This window comes from Antedon mediterranea, chromosome 1 (assembly GCF_964355755.1).
Source record: "Antedon mediterranea chromosome 1, ecAntMedi1.1, whole genome shotgun sequence".
Taxonomy (NCBI): Eukaryota; Metazoa; Echinodermata; class Crinoidea; order Comatulida; family Antedonidae; genus Antedon; species Antedon mediterranea.
In genome coordinates, this window is record NC_092670.1 from 39,735,101 (window position 1) to 39,757,273 (window position 22,173).

At 34.4% G+C, this 22,173-nt stretch overlaps 2 protein-coding genes and 1 long non-coding RNA gene across 3 annotated transcripts; 1 reads left to right on the forward strand and 2 right to left on the reverse strand.

The window, feature by feature from the left end:
- Positions 1-5,040: 5,040 nt before the first annotated feature.
- On the reverse strand, positions 5,041-8,026 carry LOC140045050 (patched domain-containing protein 3-like). The gene is made up of 2 exons (XM_072089784.1): positions 7,039-8,026; positions 5,041-6,848 (listed from the first exon to the last, which is right to left on the reverse strand). Exons 1-2 carry the CDS (start codon positions 8,024-8,026, stop codon positions 5,041-5,043), a joined length of 2,796 nt encoding a protein of 931 aa, XP_071945885.1.
- A 6,425-nt stretch (positions 8,027-14,451) lies between these two features.
- On the forward strand, positions 14,452-15,968 carry LOC140039672 (uncharacterized). The gene is made up of 2 exons (XR_011842552.1): positions 14,452-14,922; positions 15,308-15,968. It is a non-coding gene; the product is annotated as an uncharacterized lncRNA (long non-coding RNA).
- Positions 15,969-17,027: 1,059 nt separating this feature from the next.
- Positions 17,028-19,451, reverse strand: LOC140063551 (patched domain-containing protein 3-like). Its single transcript, XM_072109927.1, has 2 exons — positions 19,383-19,451; positions 17,028-19,205 (listed from the first exon to the last, which is right to left on the reverse strand). The coding sequence occupies exons 1-2, from the start codon at positions 19,384-19,386 to the stop codon at positions 17,404-17,406; spliced, it is 1,806 nt and encodes a 601-aa protein (XP_071966028.1). The 5' UTR covers positions 19,387-19,451; the 3' UTR covers positions 17,028-17,403.
- Positions 19,452-22,173: the final 2,722 nt, after the last annotated feature.

A 22,173-nucleotide genomic window follows, 5' to 3' on the forward strand; every position in this document is an offset into this window, starting at 1 on the left:
AGTGCAAATATTGTTATAAGTTAGCATACCGTCGAAGAACCGACGAAGGAAAACGAAGCGGTGGTATTCCACCAGGCGGGCGCGGCGCGGGCGGCCGGCTATACTACTCTAGCCTAGCTAGGGTCTGGACTACTGATACTGACTAGGTTACATGGCCTAGCTTAAACTAATATTAAAAACTTAAAAAGTGAGTATTAACATTATCTTCATTGAAATGGTCTTATTCTAAATTTTAAACTCCTCTGCCTAGGCCTAGCCTAGCCATGTATGGGAAAATTTACAGTTCGTTTTCAAATTGCGCAAAGGTGTCATATTGCGCAAGAACTATCTTGCGCAATTTACAAATTGTGCAGCGCAATTTAAAATTGCGCAAAGATTTTCTTGCGCAATTTGAAATTGCGCAAGTTGATTGCGCAATTTGAAATTGCGCAAAAAAATCCTTGCGCAATTTTAAATTGCGCAAGAATTCTTTGCGCAATTTCAAATTGCGCAAATCGTTCAAATCGCGCATAACACATGCATATTGTTTGATAATAAAATAGCAGAATTAAAAAAAATACAGTACACAATTATACACATTCTTTATTCTTGTGGGTCTAAGCTTTCTTTGGGCTATGTCCAATGAATTACTACTTAGTTTAATGTCTTGCCTAGCTGTCGATTAGCCTCGACTCGACACATTTTGTGTGAAGAAGAGTGCGCGAAGGCAATCACGTGAATTGACTTAGAATCCTAGGCCTACTGTAGAAAGTATCGTATCGCAGTTGTGTAATCACTTCTTGTTGCTATACGCTTGGGTGCACACGGAACAACAAATTTAACTGATGAATTATTCATGTTTATTTTGTGACGTTTCATGAGGGGTCCCCAACTTATGTACGAAAAAAAAAATCGCGGGCCGGGGCCCGATTTGGTGTCCGTCGGCACATCATCGCGTCCGTCGTCGGCAAACAAAGGTGCCGGGGAAAAAAAATAAAGTTAGGCAAATAACAATAAACTATTAATTATTCTGACAATAATTGAACTGTAAACAATTCTTTTGAGTGTTTGTTTATTTACATATCATATTATTCCATTTTTTATTTTCATTACATCTAACCAAACACGTATAAAATGGTTAAAATATCTTTTCATCTAGCACGTACGGCCGTACGCGCTAGATTGTTTACTAAAAAGTCTGTGAACGGTCCGCCGCTGACCTTACCCTATTCAACCTTGTTTTTGCAGTTGAGCCTATCATGACCTGGGATTGGTATGTCTTCCTAGTAGTTGAGCTACTTCATCAGTGAGACTAAATCTCTTATTCGTCATGTTATTTTGCTTTTTCTTTTTAATTTTGCTTTGGATGCACCGTTAGGTATTGTCTAACGTGTGCCACTGTTACACAATTGTGATTCCATTAAATTGTATTGTATTGTATTGTATCCTACGCTAAGATTATATAGTTCCACATGCCATGTGCTTTTTTCTCTACGATATATTTATTATAAGTGCCAAAAACCCGTTTTTTTCTCGATATGAGGCCTTATTATTCAAATTTTTTAAAGAAAAAGCACACATACCATAACAAATATCCATGTACATTTCATTTTTTGGAACAGAATATTCCGTGATATAACTACAAAGCCACCATTTTGTGAGATAATGTCATCGTAAGCCAATCAACGCTGAGCTTTCCCGTGATTGACATTCTGGCTGATTTGATTTTATTGGTTGATGCGAATCACCGAATGTTTTCTCTCGCGCGTGTACAGTAGGCCTACCATGAACTCACATGGTCTCTCTGATCGTTACTACAAAGAGTTAGAGCAATGAATTTATCCGAATTCAGTTAAAGATGTATTGTCCCCGAAAAATTAAATCAGACTTTGAATGGGTGTCACGAAACCTAAGACCACGAAAGCTCAGACCCCCTAATAAGACCTAAGATCACGAAATCTAAGACCCAACACCTAAGATTACAAATACTAAGATATAGGCCTACTACAGCTTAAAAACAATACTTGTTTATCCATACATAATTTTAAACTAAGTAGGTTTCATTTATTACCATAAATATAATTTAATACTACCGCAAAACATAGATAAACTCACATTATTTTCGCCCGTTGAGTAAATGTATATTTTTTCTTTACAACAAACAAACTTGACGGGTTGTTTGTTGGTATATATTTACTCCATTGTGTTGGTTCAGAGGATGTTTTTCTTACGCACCTGCCTTTCTTGTATTTTGACTCCAAATTTGTTGACTAACTTTATCCTGAACACCACACTTTAAAATTAGGACTTATAAGTACTTTCAGAAGGAGAAACACATAATAACAAATAAATAAATCCTTTAAATTGATGATTTTACAGATGTGTTTCTTTGTATACTGTAATACTAATGTAACTCATCGAGCTCCCCATGCTCAATGTTTTTGTTTCTATGGAGCGCCAAAAGAGCAACAATAATAGTACAAGTATAAAAACAGAAAGAAAACGAAACAAAAAAACTTATCATGATTTTTAAATAAAAATTTATTTGCCAGTATTTATTTCTTCGTACTTGCATGATTATACTATTATCATTACAATTTTAATTTTACATTGTTCCATCTACACTCTAGATGGACTCCACAGAGTTTTCAGCCCTCTATATAATTTTTGCTCTTTTGACGTTCCATAGAAACAAAAACATTGAACATGGCCCATGGGGTAGGCCTACTGTACTGTAGGCTAGTCATTTTGTGTGCGAGAAAAACGTCTGTAAAATCATCAATTTAAAAATGTATTTGTTACTTTTTATGTGATTCTTTTTCATGAAAGTGCCAATTCTAAGGTGTGGTATTCAGAATAAATGTTGGGAGTTAAAATACAAGGCAGGTGCGAAAGATAAATATTTGTAATCTTAGGTGTTGGGTCTTAGCTTTCGTGATCTTAGGTCTTAGGGGGTCTGAGCTTTCGTGGTCTTAGGTTTCGTGACACCCGACTTTGAATAGGTTATTTTGTAGTTTTAAAGAAGTGATCACTCCCGTAGGAAAAAAAACGGAAAAAAATAATGTTTTCACTTATAAAATAACATGATAAATTCATCCAAAAATCCATTGGCTGGCAGCTAATTTGACCATTTTTTGCTTTAAATTCCAGTTTTTTCAGGTAAATAAAAAATTTTCAATCGAATTTTTGATCGAATTCACTAACTATTATGTGACATTAAAATGGCATATTCAACAACAAAAAATAAAAAAAAAATATTTTTCAGGGGGACAATACATCTTTAAGTAAACAACTTTATATATTTTATAAGCATTTATTAACATGTTTTATTGATATTTGCAATGGTAATATATAAAATAAATTACTAAAAAACGTAATTATATGTAATTACTTTAACCAAAAATGGCGTAGTTAATAGAATTGTCGACTGGGCCGCAAATTGTTTTACTTCTTTCGTTGGCTAAAAACGATCATTTTCGGCGATGTTTTAGACCCTATATTTCGAAAAACTACAAGTCAGATTTTCGTAATTTTTTCTTTATTGTAATATTAATACAACATACTAACAGATAATGTTTAATTTGGTTCTAATTTTGCATCGTTATCAAGACAACATGACTATAATGCAATCCTAGAACATATATTGATCAGGTGTATGTACAGGTAATGACACTAATTTTGTCGGCAAATTGGCAATTCCCGAATCCTGAATACGGCACTGGTTGGCAATTCAATTATAAAAACCTTGTAGCATTTTTGTTTGTTTTTCTAATTTTGTTGTGGATGTTTTTGGAAAATTACTTCCATTTATTGTCATTTGCATATAAATACATAGAAATTATGTTTGCTCTGATAAGCAGCCTAAATGAAAGACTAACAAACACAGTTAAAGTATCACATCACTCTCGTACGGTATACTGACAAGCATTCAGTGCATGATTGGCAGCTGGATAAAAGCTGTCATGAAACCTAATATTTGTCTACCGCTACATACCACTCCAAATACATTATGCATGAAATGAATAGAATATTGCAATATAGAATGTGTTTTCTTAATTAATCATCGATTTTCAAAAACGGATTCAATAGAACTCTGATCATTTCCAATCGTGGAGGTATCCAATGACACGTGATGCATACTTACAACACGTTGTAGATCTGACTTTACTTGTGGCCCCTGTGCACCACACAACAAACAACAGTACACCTTCAATGAAAGTTACATAATGAAAGCTTATTATGCCTACTCAAGTCAGTAAAAAAAAGATTATTATGGCTACTCAAGTCAGTAAAAAAAATTGACTTTGGTTTTCCCACGTCCTTGGGATCCATTTAGTCACCTATAATAAAAATATTCGGCAGATTACTGCTATCATGTAAATAGCACAGAAACAACAATAACATGGACCGTAAATTGTAGGTCCATGGTAAAAATAAGGAATTGTGTGCCCAACAATATAGATAGACAATACAGGATTTGAATTCCATCCATTCATACACTAATTATTTGGTACGGTTGGTTGACCGCCTTCGTACATTAGTTTTATGAAGTCCCCACGCAAAATACAAGTTTGAATACGTTTTTCAATTACTACTCTGTAATATAACAAACGTTGACAGAAATACTTTGTATCATTGTCAACTCAATGAATGTACAGTATATAACAAAAAAAGTTTGATATGATGCACTTTACTCCTACTACTTTTAGGCCTAGGTTTTAAAATGGCTGGAATATATTTTTAATTCTATGCCTAGATTATATATTAAGTGTGGTGAGAGCAAGTGGATGTGGCACTTTAACCACTTGTTGGACGCAACGTACTTGTGATTGCTAAAGCTTGGTTCTCACTAGAGACGTAACGCAACAACGTAACGTAAGTGATTTGACCAATCACAAGTGATGGATTATTCAAACAGTGGCTTGTCATTGGTCAACTCGCTTGCGTTGCGCGTACATCCTTGCGTTGCGTCCCAGTGGGAGAACCAAGCTATGGTGGGAATCAAGCCTTAGTGATGAGTGGTATTAAAATAGATTTTAAGTACTGTAATTATTTTTTAATTTATACAAAAACTTTCGAAGTGGTAAAATGTATACTGGTTGAAGTATCAATAAATGCTGGATTTACGGCTACTGGTGGTATATCAGGGCTTTTAGATAATTCAGATTCATTTAATTCAATTTTTTCAATGTTATGGCCGTTAATTTCATCTACGATTCCGTATACATGTTCACAATTGTCATTCATTATTGCTTTTAAATTGCCATTCAATTTTGACTTATTAATTTTAGTTTCTGATTTACACTTCATCATAGATTTAAACACTTCTATCGGTGAAAGAGATAAAACAACAGGTAGAAAAAACAGCCCATGAATTAAACCTATTGTTATAACTAGAAATAGTGTTTTGAAAAATGAAATAAAAATTCCAGTTGGGGAATTAACTAGCACGAGGATACCGAGTAAGGTAGAGATTGCAGCTTGCGAGATCGGCATACCGATTGTATAGTACGCGTCAATAAGCTTATCGTTACGAGATGGGAAAGGGGACACTGTGTATACGTACGACATATGAGCTGTAAAATCAACACTAAATCCTATACACAAAATAATATTAATCATTGTGACGGTATCAAGACGAACCCCCCAAAATGTCATAAACCCTAATACTCCAAGCTCTATGGAGGCTATGGATACAACCACCCAGATGGAGCAGATTGGTTTTGGAACAAACAAAATAGAAACAATCATCATAGCAATCAAGGCAATTACCAGATTGGTAAGAGTTGCCGGCAAAATAGTTTTGTACTGGTCATATAATAAAAAAATTGTACTAAACGCAAAAGATTTAAACCCAAAATCTGCAACAATTTCTCTAAAATTCTTCATAAATTCCACATCTTCTGAAGTGTCAATTCCCACGTGATGTCTTATCGAACCAATTAAGAACCGCGAGTTTGTTATACGTGTTCTGTCTTCGTTAAATACTATGTCAAGTTCGAATTCTTTAAACTTACTTTGTACAAGAAATTGATTTTGAAGTATGTTGAGAAAAGTAGTGCGGTTAGAACTTGTCTGTTCAGTAACGGAAAGGTATTCGTTAAACGATCGAATCCAGGAATCTGTAAAGTATTCGGAGTTTAACCCATATTTACTAGTTTCTAAATGTTTATGTAATTTCATGATGTTTTCGTTTACATCAGGTTTCCAATACTCAATTTCTTCTGTGAAAACTATTTGTATTAAGGGACCAAAAGTTTGAAAATAACTTTGTTCTATATCTTGAAATTGTTTCAGATAAGAATCTTTTAAAACAATATCGCGTAAATCTAACCCTTGTTTTAGTTGGCTGACACCCCACGTTGAAAAACCTATGTACATAGCATACACAAAAAGTGTAGCAATTTGCATCCAAGTTTTCCCCATTATTGGCCCAACGTGATCCCTAAAAAATTCCATAATAATGTGAGATGAATCTGAGCTTTCTACAGTTTTGGAAGGACCTCCAGCACAGAAAAGTCTGTAACGTGAAGAAGGAGCTTCATCAACGGGAACGACCCTTTTCCAAGTAATACAATGTTTATTACCAGCTTCTCTTCGTCCTGTTATCACCATACACGAAAGAAAGAATGTTAAAACGTAGATGTACACAAATACAATTGAAACAGCATTGTAAACACAGAAATAGGCAACTCCTGGAAATACGCTGGTGCAACCAACAGCAAATGCAAGGAAGTCTGTAAGGGAGGTGATAGTGATGGACAATGCTGCTTCTGATAATGTTTCTGATAAACGATCTTCAACCGATGAACGTACATTTGTTTTCCGCCAAGAAGCAACCAATATATACACGTCATCTATACCAATAGCTGAAATAATTTTAAAAAGGGATATCATTTAGATCTTGTTAACATAAAAATACCGATTAGTACAGTAATAATAATTTGCAACAATTATAGTTCTTCCCAATTGTTTTGAGCACAATCATAGAAACGGTTATTTTGTATCAAATGTCTACTAAATATAACTATATCATATTTAGGTAATTATTAATCTTACCCATAATAATGATTGGAGTCAAAGCACTTATAGGAGTAAATATCACGTCAAAATACAATAGAAGTCCATTTGCAGCAAGACCTGCAAGGACGGCAGACAGCACACCAAGTAATATTAAAATAGGCTTATTCACAACCCAGTCCATTGTTGCTGATGATATCAACGAAAATAGCACAATGAGTAGGCCGGCGACTGGTATCAATGGCAAAACACTGAAGGTGGCTGCCGTAAATTCGTCTGAAAGTGTCGATGCCGTGTCACGTGCGATGTATATCAATTCTGAGTGAAATTCTTCCATGGCTTTTAGAAACTGTTTCTCCCAAAGTTCAGAGATGGTTTCAGACGTCTCCAGATGGTAAGACAACATTATATACTTTGTTGATTTCACAATTGGAGTTTCACCGACAAGTTCCACACCTCCTAAGTTGTGTCCGATTTCAAATATTTCTCCAGTCTGTAGGACAGTAAGTGGGTAGCTGATGGCAATTAGCGGTACTCTCGTGGCATCGTAATTGTAAATCTCTAGTATCGCATTGTTTTCACAGTTACCCATCCACGCGAGGCAAATATTACTAAATGTGTATTCTGAACCAGCATTCGTGATCGAGATGTTCATAATGATTTCATGGACTCGAATCACTTCTATGAACTCTTCAGTTTGTAAGATATTCTGTTTTTGAGCACCGCCGATTATAACTCGACCGTATGAAATGGACGCAGACTGGCGGCTAACTGTCATTCCATTTTCATGTTTATCATTGTAGACATCATCAATATAATCCCTATTTTCAATAGATTCAGCGTCAGTTGGTGTAAATAAATACTCGACGTCGTTGAACAATTCAATTCGTAAACAACCAGTTCCAAGACTTAGACTGATAACGATCGGTAAAAGAAGAAACGGCAGGGGATGTTGATAGACTACTCTGGCGTAACGTCCATACGTGTTACTCAAAGGCCGAGTAATGCAATCAAAATGAACACCCATCTTGCTGAAATTAAATTAAAAAAAAATATTAGTAAAGGTATTCAAGTGGCCACTAGAAATAATTAAGTTTGTTGCTCAATGTGGTCCATTCTGTAAGATAAAACGGACTCATGGTATCAAGCAGTTTTTAACTTAAGACTTAATTTAACTTATTGACTTAAAATATAAAATCCAACCACTGGTACCGTATTCCATTCGAAATAAGGATATTGTTAGTACACCAGGAAAGAGTGAACATTGTATTTTTACTCTTTATTAGTAAAGATGTTATAAATCAAGAGTAATTAATGAAGTGAAATGGACATGTAATGATGTCTAAGGTTTAATTAAGTTTGTTATTAGTAATTCAAAAAGTCGGAAGTAAATTAAATGAATGGTACGTCTAATATTTAATATAGGATAGCCAGAAAATGGTACCATGCTTATAGATCGTCGAGATACAGTTGCGTTTGGCTGAAGACAAAAATTTATTTTTGGGGAAGGGAACATGCATCAATCAATCAATCAACCAATCAATCAAAAAAACATTTATTTCATTCATTCAAAATGGATACATTATAAATTTTGATGAGATTTTCTTTTTCAGGGAGAAAGAAAAAACAATCTCAAGTAACATGAACACGAAATAATACAACATGTTACTCACCACCTTTCCACTATGGTACTAAACCTACGCAATTCAACTTATCCCATAGTACAGTTTAACTTATTACTTACCACCTTTCCACTATGGTACTATACCTACGCAATTCAACTTAATACGTGTAGGCTTTAGCAATGCGACAAAAATATTCATGCATCCCTTCCTAGTACAGTTTCAAAGGACGGACTCCAATTACAATATTGTCGTCAGCAGGTTATGCATGGATGGGTAATACAATGTATTGTTTGTCAATATTGTCTGAAATGCTTGCGTGGTTATAACTTTTCCTCCATGGTTATAATTATTACAGAGAGATAGTCTGTCTTTACACACTGACTGCATGATTTCTATTACCTTTGTAATCTATGTTTAAGAACATTAATTGTTGTGGATCGCGGATTTTTTCTTTTATCATTGATACAAAAACATAAGCTTGTTATGAATAGTACACGCTTTGTTGAGCTGTAATTCGCGGCGCTAGGTCTACTGGGCCAAACTTGAGGCTCATTTTTTCCCTGATATAAGCAAGAAACTCGGAAAAACCACGATGCATAATTGGTATGAAATGATATATATGGACTTTATGGATAATTAAGATTTACAGTACTATAAACAGTTAGGTCTGTTGTGTAAAAGTATAGCCTATAAAAGATAAGATTATGTGACATTAAAATCGCATATTCAAAACAAAAATCTTTATTTTTTTCATGGGGATAATGTATCTTTGAATATGGTAAATTATGGCTATGTAGGATAAATTTAAAATAATAACACTATTGCATACATGCTAGGCTAAAGGATAGACTGCTGAAACGAGGATAATTATGAGATAATACTCGCGCATGATAAAGTTTTTAGCTGTGGTACAATAATGAGGGCGCCCTGTAATAACAACTTTCAGAGCCATCAATATAATAGCTCTGACAACTTTCAACAATCGAAAGAAATGGAGGCTGCTGCAAGATATCTGAAATATTTATATACATTATGGCTGTGTGGGTAAATTGAGAATAATAATACAGTTGAATACATGCTAGGCTAAAAGATAGGATATGATATAATACTCGATTGCGCATGTTAAAGTTTTTAGCTTTGGTAAAATAATGAGGGCGCCCTGATACCATGACAAAAAACTTGCATTCAACAGTACTTTTACGCTTGTATTAATTCTGTCGTAAACACCAGTGTAAAAAACAAATTGACGCGTCGTATGTTACATTTGACGCAGAAAACTAAACTTCCAGAACGATGAATTTCTCCATCTTTTATTTTAGATTCTTTGAAGAGAAGCACGCCCTCAGGCGTTCACCACTTAAATAATTATCTTAGCTTAAAATTATGTAAACTAATTTCTGTTAGAAAAATTGTCAATGAAGTATTAAACATCAACAAATTAACGTATAATAATCTAATATTATTCTAAAAAATATATATTTTATTCGTAACCAACAATTTTAAAGTTCTTGATTATTCCGTATTATATTATTGGATATTTCAGGCATTTGTCTTTGTTCGAACTCAATCCATTTGTTAGGCTACTATTATTCCAAAATTGAATGTGCTGTATAGGTAATACGCACCTCTTGTTTCACCCCTCCCCCCCCCCCCCCACCACCAACCTAAAATAACAAAAAGAGTAACAAAAAACAAAGTTATTTACCACATTTTATTTGAAAATTTCCTCAAAATTTAAAATAAAAATGTGGCAATTAACTACCTGTCCCTTTTTTTTGTTTGGCCTTTCTCAAATTCTTTTTCATATTTTAGATGGAAATTGTACTATTATATTAGTTGGTATTTAGACAGAGTAATACTGTAACCGGATGGTAGAGTTCTTATTGTTTCTAATGTCCTTGAAATACAATAATATAATAGGAAATGTCAGCAGATTACTAGATATCACCAAAATAGCACATAAACAGCAAACATGATAAAAGTATAAACATGTTGTTTTCCCCAACAAATAATAGATAGCCGGATTTAAATTCTAGCCATTCATACACAAACAGTAGTTTGAGATAGGATTGACAACCATCCTACATGTTTATGAGCTGCCCACGTCATTTAAATAATAAAATTTACTAATATTGTAACAAATATTTATATCTCTGTCAAATCAATATATGAATGGATATAACAAAATAAGGATTTAAATTCTACACTAACAAACTTGTGGTCGTTTATCTTGGCTATTATTAGTGAGTTGTAAAATAACAAGGCCATATAGATGGCTACAGTCGCGTGCTCAAATTTGAGTTAGTGTTTACCGACCGACCAACCGACCGACATAGTGAGCTATAAGAGTCTTGCACGCCACTAAAAATGGTTTAACGCCATGTCTAGATTATGTTGATTGCAATAGAGTGGGAGGCGCGAAGCGAAAGCTTTGTTTCCATTTGGACGAACGACGCAAGAATGTTAAGGCGAAAGGAAAGTAATTCGACCGAGTCATAATGATGGATACATTGCGTTACGTTCTTGCGTTGCGTCCTAGTGAGAACCTAACTGAAGTGATGAGGCGTGGTATCGAAACAGAGATTTCAAGTACTGTTCAGGCCTGCTTCATACATATATAAACTGTCGGAGTGGTAAAATGTAGAATGGTTGAAGTATCAATGAATGCTGGATTTGTGGCATTAATTGAATCTATCGAGTGTGTATCAGGGCTTTCGGTTAATTTAAACTCGTTTAATTCAATTTTATGGGAGTTCTCATCTACGATTCCATTTACATGTTCATGGTTGCTATTCATTATTGCTTCTGAATTGCCATTCATTTTTTAATTATTAATCTTAGTTTCTGATTTACACTTTACCATAGATTCAAACACTATCGGTGAAAATGATAAAACTACAGGTAGAAAAAACAACCCATGAATTAAACCTATTATCATAACTAGAAACAGTGTTTTGAAAAATGAAATAAAAATTCCAGTTGGAAAATTAACTAGCACGAGGATTCAAAGTAAGAGCGAGATCGGCATCCCGATTGTATAGTACGCGTCATTAAGCTTATCGTTACGAGAGGGGGACGGGGACACTGTGTATATGTACGAAATATGAGCTATAAAATCAACACTAAATCCTATACACAAAATAATATTAATCATAGAAATGGTATCAAGACGAACTCCCCAAAATGGCATAAACCCTAATACTCCAAGCTCTATGGAAGCTATGGATACAACCATCCAGATGGAGCAGATTGGTTTTGGAACAAACAGAATAGAAACAATCATCATGGCAATCAAGGCAATTACCAGATTGGTAAGAGTTGCCGGCAAAATAGTTTTGTACTGGTCATATAATAAAAAATATGGACTAAACGCAAAGGATTCAAACCCAAAATCTGCAACAATTTCTCTAAAATTCTCCATAAATTCCACATCTTCTGAAGTGTCAAGTCCCACGTGATGTCTTATCGAACCAATTAAGAACCGCGAGTTTTTTATAGTGTTCTGTCTTTGTTAAATACTATGTCAAGTTCGAATTGTTTAAACTGATTTTGAACTATAAATTGATTTTGAAGTATGTTGAGAAAAATAGTGCGGTTCGAACTTGTCTGTCCAGTAACGGAACGCCCAAAGTAATCCCTAAAAAATGCCATCATAATGTGAGCTGAATCGGAGCTTTCTACAGTTTTAGACGGACCTCCAGCACAGAAAAGTCTCTAACGTGAAGAAGGAGCTTCATCAACATGAACGACCCTTTTCCAAGTAATACAATGTTTATTACCAGCTTCTCTTCGTCCTGTTATCACCATACACGAAAGAAAGAATGTTAAAACATATATGTACACAAATACAATTAAAACAGCATTGTAAATACAGAAATAGGCAACTCCGGGAAATACGCTGGTGCAACCAACAGCAAATGCAAGGAAGTCTGTAAGTGAGATGATAGTGATGGACAATGCTGCTTCTGATAATGTTTCTGATAAACGATCTTCAACCGATGAACGCACATTTGTTTTCCGCCAAGAAGCAACTAATATATACACATCATCTATACCAATAGCTGAAATAATAAACCTCATTATTGCAAGGCTTATTTTTGTATAAAATAAATATTAATTACCGTATTTATATAATGTCAAGTAATCTTACCCATAATAATGATTGGAGTCAATACACTTATAGGAGTGAATTTCACTTCAAAGTAAACTACAAGTCCATTTGCAGCAAGAACACCAAGTAATATTAAAATAGGCTTATTCACTACCCAGTCTATTGTTGCTGAAGATATTACTGAAAATGACACAATAAGCTAGAAAGCGACTGGTATCAATAGCACAACACTGAAGGTAGCTGCCGTAAATTCGTCTTCAAGTGTCGATGCCGTGTCACGTGCGATGTTTATCACTTCTGAATGAAATCCTTCCATGGCTTTTAGAAACTCTTTCTCCCAAAGTTCAGAGATGGTTTCAGACGTCTCCAGATGATGGTAAGACAACATTATATACTTCGTTGATTTCACAATTGGAGTTTCACCGACAAGTTCCACACCTCCTAAGTTGTGTCCGATTTCAAATATTTCTCCAGTCTGTAGGACAGTAAGTGGGTAGCTGATAATCATTAGCGGTACTCTCGTGGCATCGTAATTGTAAATCTTCAGTATTGCATTGTTTTCACATTGACCCATCCACGCGAGGCAAATATTACTAAATGTGTATTTTAAACCATCATTTGTGATCGAGATGTTCATAATGGTTTCGTGGACTCGAATCACTTCTAAGAACTCTTTAGTTTGTAAGATATTCTGTTTTTGAGCACCGCCGATTATAACTCGACCGTATGAAATGGACGCAGACTGGCGGCTAACTGTCATTCCATTTTCATGTTTATCATTGTAGACATCATCAATATAATCCCTATTTTTTATAGATTCTGCGTCAGTTGGTGTAAATAAAAACTCGACGTCGTTGAACAATTTAATTCGTAAACAACCAGATCCCAGGACTAGGCTGACAACGATCGGTAAAAGAAGAAACGGTAGTGGATATCGATAGACTACTCTGGCGTAATGCCCATAAATGTTACTCAAAGGCCGAGTAATGCAATCAAAATTAACACCCATCTCGCTGAAATTTAAATTTATACATTAAATTCTGACGAGATTTTCTTTTTGAGAAAGAGGAAAACAACCCAATCTCACTTGGTCTCACCCTGGTGTAAATAAGTAACATAAGCTGTCATATATGGCATAATAAAAATAATACAACAAGTTACTTACCACCTGTCCACTATGGTACTAGGCCTATGCAATTCAACTTAATACGTGTAGGCTTTGGCAGCAATGTGAAAAAAAATGTTCGGTTTCTTTCAAAGGACGGACTCCAATGATATTTATAATATATATATAATATAAGGTTATGCATGGATGGTTAAAAGCCTCGTAAAATGCATTCAGTGATGTACAAATTGTTTGTCAATATTTTGTGAAAGGCTTACATGTATGGGTTATAATTATAACAGAAGGAGAAATAACAAAGTCTGTTTATTTACATGTTGTATGATTTCTACTTGTGTTGTCTAAAATGTTTCAGAACTTTTTTTTTCTTTATCATGGATAAATAAAACATAAAGCCTTGTTGAGCTATAATTTGCGCTAGTATGTCTACTGGGCCAAACTTGAGGCTCAACTTTTCCCTCATATACAAGAAACTCGAAAAAAACATAATTGAGTTCGAAATGATATATAGGGACTTAATGTATAATAAGATTTACAGTACTATACACAATAGGCCTGTTGTGTAAGTATATTCAAGATGTATTGTCCAGTGGGAAAGCCACTTCGCGTTTTGACCGTTAAATCGTGTAAAATCGACTTACTTCCGCATTGACGATTTTGAAGCGCCACCTATCGTTGAAAACTGAAACCACGATTTTTCGTCGCCTAGCAAATAAGTGCTGTTTTATTTTAAGCTCTCATGAATATTTAAGAACCGCCCAACATTACCTATTATGGTAAAATCATTTCCTAATAAGTATAATTGAATAACCAATCGGTTTCCTTCAAAGAAACCGAAGCTAATACAATACATTCGGCGACTGAAGTCGGGACTCGTGAAATTTATAAATGTGGTACGATTTGACTACTGTTTTGTTGTCCATTTTCTGAATAGTCGGAGGTGCATCCCAACAAATTAAAAAGATTATAATCAATTGTTTTATCAAGAATAATATTAGTTTAATCGAGTATGATATATTTCTATCCTGTTCAAAATTTGTTGGTGTATTCTCAGGCCTCGAAAGGTAGGTACATTTTCTAGCTGTGAGCGTGGTTTCGGCAACGCGAGACACGTGTGTCAGTATAGGCGATAGCGAGACGTGTGTTGTACACTGTGTTGATGCTGATCCGATAGTCGTTAAGTTGTACTGATTACGAGTATCATTGGTCCTGGCCGGCCTGGCCTGGTGATCTGATCCCCCCAAAAAAATACTTTTTTTCAATCAGTATTAATATTATTATTTAATTTTTCATTTATTATTTGATTTATTAGGCTCAATAGATGCCTAGCTAGGTTACTAGTAGGCCTAGATTATATAAATAATAATAGCAAATACTGTAATAATTAATTAATAAAATACAGCTTCCATTTGACATTAACATTTTTTTTTAAATAATATTTATTTTCAGGAATCGTTGATGATGCAGAGTTCTTTGTCTTTGTGACTTCAAACTGAGAGTGAAGTGGATAAAAAGATGACACCGGTACCTACCGACATTGTCATACCCAAACTATAATTTAATTATTTAAAACAAAATGTTGAATTACAAATATATGTATGTTGCAGAGGATTATGAATTACAATACAAATATTTATGTTGAATGCAAACCTACTACACTATACTCTGTAAATTATGTTATTGTCATGTGGTAGACCTTAAAAATTGAATATTTATTGTATGTTAGGCCTATTTTATATTTTATTAATACTGTATTTTAATATTACTATTAATTTATATTATACAGTACTAGTTTGTACATGTTTTTACCCAAAAAAAAATGAATAAATAATTTGTTATTCAATCTAATTGCTTGTTTGTTCATCAATAACAAAACAATTGTAAGCAAGTATATAACAGTTCTTGTTAGCCGCTTATTTCAGGTCATATTATTAATATTAGCTAGGCCCGACGCGCTCGATCACAACGTCACTAAGTGACTTTCCGCCCCTGGAACAATCGCTCGCTAATAGGGCTAGGCCTCGGACTCGTATAAAAGCTATTATAATAGTTATGATAAATATTCCTCAACTAAAATGTATACTGTGATAAATAAACAAGTAATAATATACGTTGTACATTGGAATGTATTTATTTATATGAATTCTTATACGCGGACAATTATAAACATCGCGTATATCGTTCGCTATAAATAAATTCATAAACACGATGACGATGTGTTTACAAAATGGCGGTTTCGCTAGTTTTCGATGGAACAAATAGTGGTACCTTTAGTTTGAATAGTCGGAGCTGCATCCCAACCACCGAATTTTGTATCTTAATATCGTATTCTGTAGATTATTAATTTTTCTAACAGGGATTTTAAATTCAGGACTGTTCAATTTTTCTAAATATTTTATTTTAACGATTTTCTAGGGTACAATTTCGGAAAAAAGACATTGGTTGATTTTGCCGTTAAATTACAGATTATCGTTTTGTTCAAATACATTTAATTTTACATGACAATATATTAAAACCATTTATGAATTTATTTCACTAACAATATTTTTCCGATAATCAGCTAAATTTACAAATATTGTGTTTTTCCAACACCCTAAAATTTAGCAATTTTGAACTAAATTAGAAAAGTAGGGCGCCCTCTCCGAGTCGAAATTTGACACGATTTGTCGACTGGCTGTCCCACTGTTGTCCACGGTGGCATTAAAGTACTAGTTCGATAAAAGTGTGACGAGTGAGGGCGCATTATAGTTTATGGAATGCCTTTTTTATTTGGACGGTTTTAAACACATATCTGGAAATATTTTTAGTTTTTAAGTTTTGTTTATATGTTTATGTATTTTATTATATAATGTTCTGTAAACTAGCTTACATTTAAGTCTTTCTATAAAACAGCGTAGGTTTTATAGATTTGTTAATGTAGTGTCAATTTACGACATGAGGTGGTTAAAATTGATTATAAAAATCAAATTTTCTCATTCAATCACAAATTTTGAACGACGCAGTGTAGACACAGCTTAATACGTCATCATTTTCTGTTAATTATTCGATTTAGAATGGAATGTTTTCCTAGAATAAATAATTGCCAATAAAATGAAAAAATTGAAAATAAAAATTGACTTTTATTGTTAACAAAGGAATTATTATACAAAAATAAAAAATGGTCTATACATGTGCGCGGTATACTGACATACTCTGATTTAAGACTAATTTTCCTAATTTAAACTAAAATTCTTTTTTTAATACAATAGAAATGTGGGCATTTTTTTGGACAAAAGATACTATTGGTATTGAACATTTACTCTTCAAAAATGTACGTCAGTCGCGATCCAGTCATCACACTCAATCTTCGCGACAGAATTACAAAATAAGCGGCGCTGTTGCAATTCAGAGAGTAAAAAAAATGTCCAAACGCGATAAGTTTTTTTTCGTACACGAAAACGAAACGATTTTACAAATTCCTTCCATTGCGTAATTGTAATCTTAGTGTGAACCTAGATTAGAGAACAAAGCTTTAGTGAGAGGGGCGTATAATGTGTAGACCTGCGTCATACATAAACTGTCGGAGTAGTAAAATGTAGAATGGTTGAAGTATCAACGAATGCTGGATTTGTGGCATTAATTAAATCTATCGAGTGTGTATCAGGGCTTTCGGTTAATTCAATGTTGTACATTTTAAGGGTCTTCATTTCATCTACTCCATATACATGCCCGTGGTTGTCATTCACTATTGCTTCTGAATTTCCATTCATTTTTGACTTATTAATCTTAGTTTCTGATTTACTCTTTACCATAGATTCAAACATTTCTATTGGTGAAAGTGATAACAATACAGGTAGAAAAAACAATCCATGAATTAAACCTATTGTTATAACTAGAAACAGTGTTTTGAAAAATGAAATAAAAATTCCAGTTGGGGAATTAACTAGCACGAGGATACCGAGTAAGGTAGAGATTGCAGCTTGAGAGATCGGCATCCCGATTGTATAGTACGCGTCATTAAGCTTATCGTTACGAGATGGGAATGGGGACACTGTGTATACGTACGACATATGAGCTGTAAAATCAACACTAAATCCTATACACAAAATAATATTAATCATTGTAACGGTATCCAGACGAACTCCCCAAAATGTCATAAACCCTAATACTCCAAGCTCTATGGAAGCTATGGATACAACCATCCAGATGGAGCAGATTGGTTTTGGAACAAACAGAATAGAAACAATCATCATGGCAATCAAGGCAATTGCAAGATTGGTAAGAGTTGCCGGCAAAATAGTTTTGTACTGGTCATATAATAAAAAAATTGAACTAAACGCAAACGATTCAAACTCAAAATCTGCAACAATTTCTCTAAAATTCTCCATTAATTCTACATCTTCTGAAGTGTGAAGTCCCACGTGCTGTCTTATCGAACCAATTAAGAACCGCGAGCTTGTTATACGTGTTCTGTCTTTGTTAAATACTATGTCAAGTTCGAATTGTTTAAATTTATTTTGTACAAGAAATTGATTTTGAAGTATGTTGAGAAAAATAGTGCGGTTAGAACTTGTCTGTCCAGTAACTGAAAGATATTCGTTAAACGATCGAATCCAGGAATCTGTAAAATATGCGGAGTTTAACCCATATTTACTGGTTTCTAAATGTTTATGAACATTCATGATGTTTTTGTTTACATCAGGTTTCCAATAATCAATTTCCTCTGTGAAAACTATTTGTATTAAGGGACCAAAAGTTTGAAAAGAAATTTGTTCTATATCTTGAAATGGAATAAGATACGAATCTTTTAAAACAGCATCTCGTAAATCTAACCCTTGTTTTAGTTGGGTGACACCCCACGTTGAAACACCTACGTACATAGCATACACAAGAAGTGTAGCCATTTTTATCCAAGGTTTTCCCATTATTGGCCCAAAGTAATCCCTAAAAAACGCCATCATAATGTGAGATGAATCTGAGCTTTCTACAGTTTTAGAAGGACCTCCAGCACAGAAAAGTCTGTAACGTGAAGACGGAGCTTCATCAACGGGTACGACCCTTTTCCAAGTAATACAATGTTTATTACCAGCTTCTCTTCGTCCTGTTATCACCATACACGAAAGAAAGAATGTTAAAACATATATGTACACAAATACAATTGAAACAGCATTGTAAACACAGAAATAGGCAACTCCTGGAAATACGCTGGTGCAACCAACAGCAAATGCAAGGAAGTCTGTAAGTGAGGTGATAGTGATGGACAATGCTGCTTCTGATAATGTTTCTGATAAACGATCTTCAACCGATGAACGTACATTTGTTTTCCGCCAAGAAGCAACTAATATATACACGTCATCTATACCAATAGCTGAAATAATAAAAAAGGGGATATAATTTCGATCATAAGAATACCGAATAGTGCAGTAATAATAATTTGCTAAAATTAGAGTTCTTCCAAATTGTTTTGACCACAATCATTATAGAAACGGTTATTTTGTATCAAATGTCTACTAAATATAACTATATCATATTTAGGAAATCTTACCCATAATAATGAGTGGAGTCAAAGCACTTATAGGAGTGAATTTCACTTCAAAGTACAATAGAAGTCCATTTGCAGCAACACCAGCAAGAATCGCAGACAGCACACCAAGTAATATTAAAATAGGTTTATTTACTACCCAGTCCATTGTTGCTGAAGATATTACCGAAAATGACACAATAAGTAAGAAAGCGACTGGTATCAATGGCACAATACTGAAGGTAGCTGCCGTAAATTCGTCTTCAAGTGTCGCTGACGTGTCACGTGCGATGTATATCAATTCTGAATGAAATTCTTCCATGGCTTTTAGAAACTCTTTCTCCCAAAGTTCAGAAATGTCAGATGTCTCCAAATGGTACGACAACATTATATACTTCGTTGATTTCACAATTGAAGTTTCACCGACAAGTTTCACACCTCCTAAGTTTTTTCCGATTTCAAATATTTCTCCAGTCTGTAGGAGGACAGTAAGTGGGTAGCTGATGTTAATTTGCGGTACTCTCGTGGCATCGTATTTGTAAATCTCTAGTATTGCATTGGTTTCACAGTTACCCATCCACGCGAGGCAAATATTACTAAATGTGTATTCTGAACCAGCATTCGTGACCGAGATGTTCATAATGATTTCATGGACTCGAATCACTTCTAAGAACTCTTCAGTTTGTAAGATATTCTGTTTTTGAGCACCGCCGATTATAACTCGACCGTATGAAATGGACGCAGACTGGCGACTGACTGTCATTCCATTTTCATGTTTATTCTTGTAGACATCATCAATATAATCCCTATTTTCTATAGATTCAGCGTCTGTTGGTGTAAATAAAAAGTCGGTGTCGTTGAACAATTTAATTCGTAAACAACCAGATCCCAGACTTAGACTGATGGCAATCGGCAAAAGAAGAAACGGTAGTGGATGTCGATAGACTATCCTGGCGTAATGCCCATATATGTTACTCAAAGGCCGAGTAATGCAATCAAAATGAAACCCCATCTTACTGAAATTTAAATTTAAAGTATGTTAGTCAAACATATCTTATAAATTACCACCATAAATAAATAAAATAGTTGACTTTTTTGCTTAAAGTTCTTTAATTAATCCATTTTTAAGATGAATTTAAACTGGGTTGATAAATAAAGTAGTTTTCTTTTCAATTAAGCAATGCTTAACCATGATTAGAAGCAAGACATAATACATGCCAACTATAGCCTCTTTTTATTTATCGTATCGTAGAGCTTAATTTGTTTAATAAAGTGAAGTAAATGAAGTGGTGGCATAATGTCTAATTAAGGCCTAGGATAGACAGAAGTTGTTGCCATGCATAGGCCTAGTTTCTTCGACAGGAGAAAGGAACAATTACCGCTGCAGAAAGTAAACATGGGTCCTTGCCGTCTAGCCTATGGTCGAGATACACCCACATGGTCTGGAGACTAGTTTTCCAAAAAATAGTTCGGAGAAGGGGAAAATTCCTTTTCTCTGAACAAATTGAATGCACAGGGTCTTAACTGGGAAGAGTGTAATCACATTTTGCTGATCTAAAGGGGCTGTCATACAATGCAACAGGTTACTATAGCGAGTAGGTCTACTATAGTTATAGTCTTTTGTTTGTTTAACAACAAAGTCAAAGCAAATAGGCGTAGGCCTAGTTGTTATGGAAAATTCTTTTTTTTTACGCAAAGGGTTATTGAAGCAATGATCTGCCTGTTGAAAAACATCGTCTCTACCCGTCTATAAATGTTTTTGGACAATTCTGAAGAGACTATAAAATCTATAAAAACCCATCGAATATCATGGCTAACTTACTTGTCCACTGGTATGCCCACGTAACCTGTAGTTCAAGTCAATTCTTAAACTTAATGTATACTGTTGGCTTCAGCAATGTACAGTTTGTGGCAAATTCATCCTTATCCATTCTGAACATATCAGCAATTATCTCTCTTCGCTTACTCATATAGTAGGCCTACGGAATTCATCGATATTATATAATATTTCATCAGCAGGTTATGCATGGATGGTTACAAGCTTCGTACAATGCATTCAGTGATGTAGACTTAATTTTTTTGTCAATATTGTTTCAGTTAAATTGAATGCATGACGGGATAACAGAGGGAGGAATGTGTTTCTTTATGATTCCTATACCTGTTGGCTATGTTATGTTTTTTTTTGGATCATTACTTTTTTCTCGGAGAAACAAACTGCTTTCTGTGGATAGGACACGCCCGAAGCGTTTAACTATAGTTTGCAATATAGTAGGCTTACTAGACCCAACTGAGCCAGTGGGCCTTTAACTTTTCCCTCGCATGCAAGAAATAAATAATAATAAAATCTGGAGTCGTATTGTTTTACTGTACGAAATGATTGGACTATCTAGGCCTAAGTACTAGCCTACACAGTAGGCCTACCCGGCGACTCGATCGGGCCTGTTCCATATGAACTAACTTGTGGCTACAGACCTACCACATAGATGTTTACTTTCTTTATCATTTACTTTAAATTTGAATATTAATTGTATTACATCCTGCTATATCTTCTTATTTAACTGCACATTGACAGATTATTTTCACTTTTCTAGCTAAATGGATTTTAGGAATATTTTAACTAAAAATGATTCAAACAGAATTTATTATCTTAATCTTAATTTGTCAGATAAGATGGGCCCAGTCCACCCACCACGCTTTGACCACACTATTTTCTCAACTAGCATCCTAGCTACACCTTTCATTGCACTCTCTATTATCAAATATTTTTATATTGTTTCTTTTAATATCTATTTATTGAAATTCCTCACTTGATTCA

Coding starts and splice junctions, on each gene's coding strand:
- LOC140045050 (XM_072089784.1), bottom strand. CDS start 8,026: ATGGGTGTTCATTTTGATTGCATTACTCGGCCTTTGAGTAACACGTAT. Junction 6,849..7,038: donor GACTCCAATCATTATTATGG/GTAAGATTAATA, acceptor AAATTATTTCAG/CTATTGGTATAGATGACGTG.